The 7,162-nt window shown below is 39.9% G+C and overlaps 1 protein-coding gene across 1 annotated transcript; it reads right to left on the bottom strand.

Annotated features, from left to right (window-relative positions):
* Positions 1-4,749: 4,749 nt before the first annotated feature.
* Positions 4,750-6,806, bottom strand: LOC121174567 (uncharacterized). The gene is made up of 4 exons (XM_041013927.1): positions 5,192-6,806; positions 5,023-5,126; positions 4,867-4,957; positions 4,750-4,793 (listed from the first exon to the last, which is right to left on the bottom strand). The coding sequence occupies exons 1-4, from the start codon at positions 6,804-6,806 to the stop codon at positions 4,750-4,752; spliced, it is 1,854 nt and encodes a 617-aa protein (XP_040869861.1).
* Between the last annotated feature and the right edge of the window lie 356 nt (positions 6,807-7,162).

The raw sequence follows: 7,162 nt of genomic DNA, 5'->3' as shown, positions 1-7,162 counted from the left end.
TGCCTGGGTTAAGCAGAAAAATGGTCGAAATGAAGTTACCTATTAAGGAGGGAAAAAGACCAGTAAAACAACTACCAAGAAGATTCGCACCAGAAATCATGTCCAAGATCAAGGAAGAGATCGAAAGGCTGCTGAGGTGTAAATTCATCAGAGCTGCCAGGTATGTCGAATGGTTAGCAAATATAGTCCCTGTCATTAAAAAGAATGGAACTCTTAGAGTATGCATAGATTTTAGGGATTTAAATAATGCTACACCTAAAGATGAATATGCTATGCCAGTAGCGGAAATGTTGGTAGATTCGGCAGCTGGTTTCGAATTTTTAAGCATGTTAGATGGTTATTCTGGTTATAACCAAATATTTATTGCTGAAAATGATGTGTCGAAAACAGCATTTCGATGCCCTGGTGCTTTAGGCACTTATGAATGGGTGGTTATGCCCTTTGGGTTGAAAAATGCTGGGGCCACTTATCAAAGGGCTATGAATTCCATGTTTCATGATTTTATTGACACATTTATGCAAATTTATATTGATGATATAATCATCAAATCCTCCTCAGAAGATAGCCATTTGGATTATCTTAGGCAATCTTTCGAACGAATGAGGAAACATGGATTAAAAATGAATCCATTAAAATGTGCTTTTTGTGTGCGTGCAGGAGATTTCCTTGGTTTTGTGGTGCATAAAAAAGGCATTGAGATAAATCAAAATAAGACAAAGGCTATTCTTGAGACGAAGCCTCCTTCGACTAAAAAACAGCTTCAGTCTTTGCTAGGAAAAATCAACTTCTTGAGGCGATTCATTTCGAATCTAAGTGGCAAAGCTCAGATTTTTTCGCCATTACTTCGACTCAAAAAAGATGAACCATTCAAATGGAATGAAGAGCATCAAAAGGCTTTCGATGAAATTAAAGAATATCTGATCAAGCCTCCTGTGTTAATGCCTCCTAGTCGAAACAAGTCTATGAAATTGTATATTGCTGCGTCTGACAAGACCATTGGTAGCATGTTGGCTCAGGAAGATGATGATAGCATAGAACATGCAATTTATTATCTTAGTCGTGTACTAAATGATGCAGAAACTAGATATACTGCCATAGAAAAACTTTGTCTTTGTCTGTATTTCTCTTGTGCAAAACTTAAGCAATATATAAAGCCTGTTGATGTTTATGTGTATTCTCATTATGATGTTATTAAGCACATGTTGTCAAAACCGATTTTACACAGTAGAATTGGAAAATGGGCTTTAGCATTAACAGAATATTCTTTAACGTACAAGCCTTTGAAATCTGTTAAGGGTCAAATTGTGGCAGATTTTATTGTAGATCACTCAGTGGTCGAAATGTCGCAAGACTATGTCGATACAGAGCCATGGATTTTGTATTTCGATGGTTCGAAACACAAACATGGAACTGGAATTGGAGTTTTAATAATATCCCCCAATAAAATTCCAACTAAATTCAAGTATAAAATCAAAGGGCTTTGTTCTAATAATGAGGCTGAGTATGAAGCTCTAATTACAGGCCTTGAAATTTTAATTAGCCTGGGGGCAAGAAATGTTAATATAAGAGGTGATTCAGAATTAGTGTTGAGGCAATTAACACAAGAATACAAATGTGTTAATGAACACTTAGCCAAATATTTTGTTATAGCAAGTTCTCTTCTGAATTATTTCGATTATATTAACATTGAGCATGTACCTCGACAAGAAAACCGAGAAGCAAATGATTTAGCCCAAATAGCTTCAGGGTACAAAATGTCGAAGGAAAAGTTAACTCAGTTGATCGAAATAAAAGATAAACTGGTGTTACCAGAGCCATTAAGCACTAAATTGCCAATGCCAAAACTTGTGGGGGCAAGTATACCACAAAATAATGAAGATGAAAGTATGAATGATCTTCAGGAAGAAATTCAAATTTTGGCCATTGACAATATGTTAGATAATGATTGGAGAAAGTCCATTATTGAATATTTGGAAAATCCAATAGGCAATGTGGCTCGAAAGATTAAATATAGGGCCTTAAATTACGTGATTATGGGAAATGATTTGTTTAAAAAGACTGCAGAAGGAGTGTTGTTAAAATGTCTAAATGAATCAGAAGCATACTTAGCAGTTTCCCATGTTCACAGTGGGGCTTGTGGATCACATCAAGCAGGCCATAAAATGAAATGGCTTTTATTTCGACAAGGTTTGTATTGGCCTTCGATGTTAAAAGACTGCATAGAATTTGCTAAAGGCTGTCAGGAATGCCAAAAGCATGCAGGGATACAGCATGTACCTGCTAGTGAGTTACACTCCATAATTAAACCTTGGCCTTTCAGAGGATGGGCTTTGGATTTAATTGGCGAAATCAAGCCTGCTTCTTCTAAGAACCAGCGTTATATTATAGTTGGTATCGATTACTTTACAAAATGGATCGAAGCAGTCCCTTTGCCAAATGTTGATCAGGAAGCAGTAATTAGTTTCATTCAAAATTATATTATTTATAGGTTTGGTATTCCCGAAACAATTACCACTGATCAAGGTTCAGTTTTTACTGGACGAAAAATGAAAGAATTTGCCCAAAAAACTGGCTTTCGATTATTAACCTCAACACCATATTACGCGCAAGCAAATGGTCAGGTCGAAGCAGCCAATAAGATTGTAATTAACTTGATTAAAAAACACATTGCCCAAAAGCCAAGGAATTGGAATAAAACGTTAGATCAAGTTCTATGGGCATGTAGAAATTCTCCTAAGGAATCAACTAATACTACCCCATTTCGACTGACTTATGGGCACGATGCTATACTTCCGGTCGAAATACATTTGCAATCAGCTAGAGTACAAAAACAAATGGACATTCCGATCGACCATTATTGGAAAATGATGTCAGATGAGTTAGTTGATTTAGACGAGGAGAGATTAAGAGCATTAGAAGTCTTGACTAAACAAAAAGAAAGAGTTGCTAAAGCTTATAATAAGAAAGTGAAGTCGAAAACTTTTAATGTTGGAGGTTTAGTTTGGAAGGTTATCCTGCCCATGGATAGTAAGGATCGAGCTTTGGGCAAATGGTCCCCAAATTGGGAAGGACCGTTTAAAATAATTCAGATCTATTCGAATGGTGCTTATGAATTAGAGGAATTAACCCCTCAGAAACGTACTTTGAGTATAAATGGTAAATATTTGAAAAAATATAAACCAACATTGCTCGAAGTTAAAATAAGTATAGAATAGACAGAAATAATGGAAACATAAAAATGGCGATAACAGTAAAATTGCCACAAAAGGGCATGTGTCAATATTACATCAAAAGTAGAATCGAAATACAGAATTCGAAATAAAGAAATTATAAGTTCTACTAATGCATGACTAAGTCCTCATATAGTTTCTTCAAGGTGGCCATCTCTTTGCTCAAAACCTGGTCAGCACTCTCCATAGCTCTCGCCTCATCTGCTACCGCTTGAGATGCACTAAAGGCCTTCAGGCCTTCCCTCCCTTTTTCGGCAACCAGCTTCTGAATCGAATCAGCAGCCTTCTCCTGGAGTTCTTTGCGTTTGGTCTGCTCTGTTACAATTTTCTGCCTTAGATCGTCGACCTGAGACAGTAAATTTGTAATAGTTGCCTCCCAGGAGGAGATGTTATCATCACAGGCTTTGATATCAGAAGATCCTTCTTTCGCCTCTTTGGTGAGACGCTCGACTTCACGTTGAGCCGCTCGGGCTTTCTCGAGCAGAAGGATATGTGCCTGTTTCTGGGCATCGAGTCTGGCGCCATTTTCGCGTTTTTTCTGCACAGTATTTGCAAATTGATCGATAATGGACTCGATTTGTATAACTTTGCCCAGAATCTCATCAGAAGTAAGGGGGTTATGCAATTTCTTCAAAAAGTTCAGGTGCCCAAAAGCAGCAGAAGGGTTCTCTTCAATGGATTTAAGTACGTCTGCCCGTGCGTATTCCATTGATAACTTCAAAAGCAGGCAATCTTGGCGTACTGTAGAGGTTATATCAGCATCAGATGAGGACGAAGCACCAGGATTCTTTTCACTTGAGGTGTTGGCTTGACTGGTGTTCAGCAGGAGTCGAAGGGCTGCAGCAGGGTCTTCGTCTTGCATTTGAATGAATGTATCCTCTGCGATCCCTATGCTAGCGGAAAGCTTAGATGTCGAAGACGCTGGGAAAATGTCTGAACCTCCAGCTTCAGCCTCTTGTATGGCCTCTTCATCGGAAAAGTGTTCTTCAGATGAACTTCTCTGATTCGATCCCTGAGGACTGCTGGGTCCAATACCTTGACCTTCACCCTGTTCCTCAACATTCACTGCATCCGTCTCAGGAGCAGGAGAGGTTCGAGCACATGAGGGTATTTCTTCTACAGAAACATTTTGTTGTACCTGATTCGAATTGTCATGGAAAAGGTTAACAAATAGTTTCGTATTAGTTATGATTAAAATCATATTAAGAATGATACCTCGACGGTAGGGTGTTCTTGTGGTAAGTCCGGTTGTTCGACAAGGTTGCCCATCTCAGCAATAGAGGGAGTAGTTTCTGTTTCAGCGCCGCCAACATCAGTCGAAGGTGGTTGGACGTCAGCAGGTTGATTCTCACCTTGTTCTTTTGAAGACTTGGTCTTCTTCTTTTTCTTCCTGACTGGCTCACCACCCTCGACCGTCACAGAAGGTTCAGGCTCGATCTGCTTCACTTTCTTTTTCTTCTTAGGCATTTGAGCCTGGGAATCGCCTGCCTCTGTTTGGTCAGCAGATTTGGTCGAAGTCTCAGGTGATTTTCTTTTTCTTACGAGAGGTCTTTCCTCTTCTTCCTGTGTTATGAGGGTAAAGAAATGTCAGAATATAGACTTAAAAGAGTTATAAGATTGACATTAGGAATAAAACTTGCATCTTTTTCTTCGTCGAATTCGATGACCACACGCTTCGAGCGTTTTGAGGTCGTGGTAGTCTCGGTGCTATCATCTTTCTTATGATTCTGAAAAAAATAAAGAAATATGAGGCAAAGACGTTAAGAGTAAAAGATAAGTTCAGAAGAGTTACCTTCTCTTCTTGTTTCCATTCTTGGATCTTCACCCCAGTGGGTTTCTTGGGTCTCACATCAGCTCGAGACGTTTCAGCAATTTTCTTTGTCATGATTGTTTTGCCTGAAAGTAAGAATATTAGAAAAGGCAAAAATACATATCAATTTAGAAAAATCAAAAGTTAGTACCTCGAGCTTGAAGGTTTGAGCGGATATTCTCGACCGTTGGTTGTGTAAAACCACTCTCAAGTCTGGAGATCATGATAGTTGTGTCTCCAACCGAACGGCCCGAATAATATTTCTCCCACCAGGTAACAAATCCCATGGTGCAGAAGTGGGAATGGTTGAACTCAAAAGGATGCAGGTTATAGTTTTCATCAAGAGAAATCTTCAAAATTTTTTTGAAAGTCTTTTCTGAAAGATTGGCCCCTCTTATGACGTCTCTAGGATCTTCGAACAAGCTTTTGGGACGGATCTGCGAGAGGCCAAATTGTTTTGAAACCAAATTAGGCTGGTATCCAACCAGGCCTAAATAGTTCGATTGAACACCTGTACGACAGGACAGGATCTGTGGATTCAAGTAAAATGACCATATTTCATTCACTTCTTCTTCATTGTCCGGATCGACAGCAGGAAAATCGTCAGTGAACCAGGCCGGGCCGACCTCTCGACTAATGAATGGAGCATGTTGGGGAAGAAACTTGTCAAAACTCAGAAAAATCTTCATGTACTTGAGGAACAGCTTTTGTGGGTTTTGATCGAAGGTCTTGGGTGTTAATCGAAGTGCTCTCTGGCCTTCGATCGAGCGATTGGCAACTTCTTCAGCATAATCTTGTGGGATTATTAATCCCATTTCTTGTTCGAAAGTGGCATTAAGCCACAACTGGAGAAGCCACATAGGCCCAGATACTAAGAAGGAAGACCCATCCTTCGATTTCTTCAGGTCATCGCATGCCTCACCAAGCGATTCGTATAGTACTGCTAACAAGAGGCGTCCAAATCCAAAGCTCTGACCTTCATGAATTTGTATTGCCATTGGAATAAATCTTTTGGCTACTTGCAAGGATTTTGTGCAAAAGACGTAGTGAGATAGCCATAGGGTCAAGAAGGCTACATGCTCTTCATCAGAGACTTCCTCTTCGACCGATCCTTTGTGTTCAGCTATATATTTGGAAAAGGTGTTCTCCTTATATATTAGCTTAATATTATCACTAGATTTAGTGGGATCATAAGTTTCTCCGTTAGGCCTAAGGCCTGTGAGAGCGGCTACGTCTAAGAGAGTGGGGGTCATCATACCACATTTAAAATGAAAGGTGTTGGTAGAAGACTCGAAAAAATGCATAGCTGCTATCAGCATTTCTGGTCGATATTCAGGACCAAATCGAGAGAATTGTATTAAGTCAAATATGCCATATGTCTTCCAGAAATCCTCATACGCTTGTTCGACTCGATCAAGCCAAGGTATGTAATCCCTATGGGCTATTGACGGGGCGGATCGAAAGAGTTTGTGGGGTTTGCTTAAGCAGTTGAAGTTGTAAGGCTCACTATCAAAAATCCTAGGTTCGCAAGTTGGGTAGCAGGGGAATACCTTGTTCATTGAACTCGAGAGTGACTCTTGGTCTGGCAGAGGTCCACCGAAAGCGTAAACTGTCCTTTCCACTGCGAAAGGGATCATCACCTCCGATTCCCAGATTTCTGTGTGTTCGGCGTCACCTTGTGGTTCTGGAACCACCTTCTCTCCGTCGTTCCTGACTGTAAAACGGTGCCATTTCCCAGCAAACGGAACTGCTTGGCCTTGCGACATTGTGAGAAATCTGAAAAAGGATGATTTTCTCGTGAAGGGTTGGGTAGCTGATAGAATCAGTGAGTGAGAGCTTGGGTTCACGAAGAACAATGGCAGAACTCAGAGATTCGGTGAGTTTGATGATGAGATGAATAACGATTATCTGGAAATAGGAAGGTTTCGCCGGAAATAATGGAAGCAAGGAAGAAGAAGAAGGGTTTCAGAAGCAGAGAAGAAGAAAGGTTTCGGGGTTTAGGAAGCAAAGAAGATGAAGGGGTTTCTCTGAGGTTTTTTGGCGCTATTTATGGAGGTTTTTACTTTAAAAAAAAGGGAAAATAATATAATAAGAATCAAGGGTCAGAAATCAATCACATCAG

Source organism: Glycine max, chromosome 3, assembly GCF_000004515.6.
Source record: "Glycine max cultivar Williams 82 chromosome 3, Glycine_max_v4.0, whole genome shotgun sequence".
NCBI lineage: Eukaryota > Viridiplantae > Streptophyta > Magnoliopsida > Fabales > Fabaceae > Glycine > Glycine max.
The sequence above is the reverse complement of the archived record's forward strand: the minus strand, read 5'-3'. Positions and strand labels throughout refer to the sequence as shown.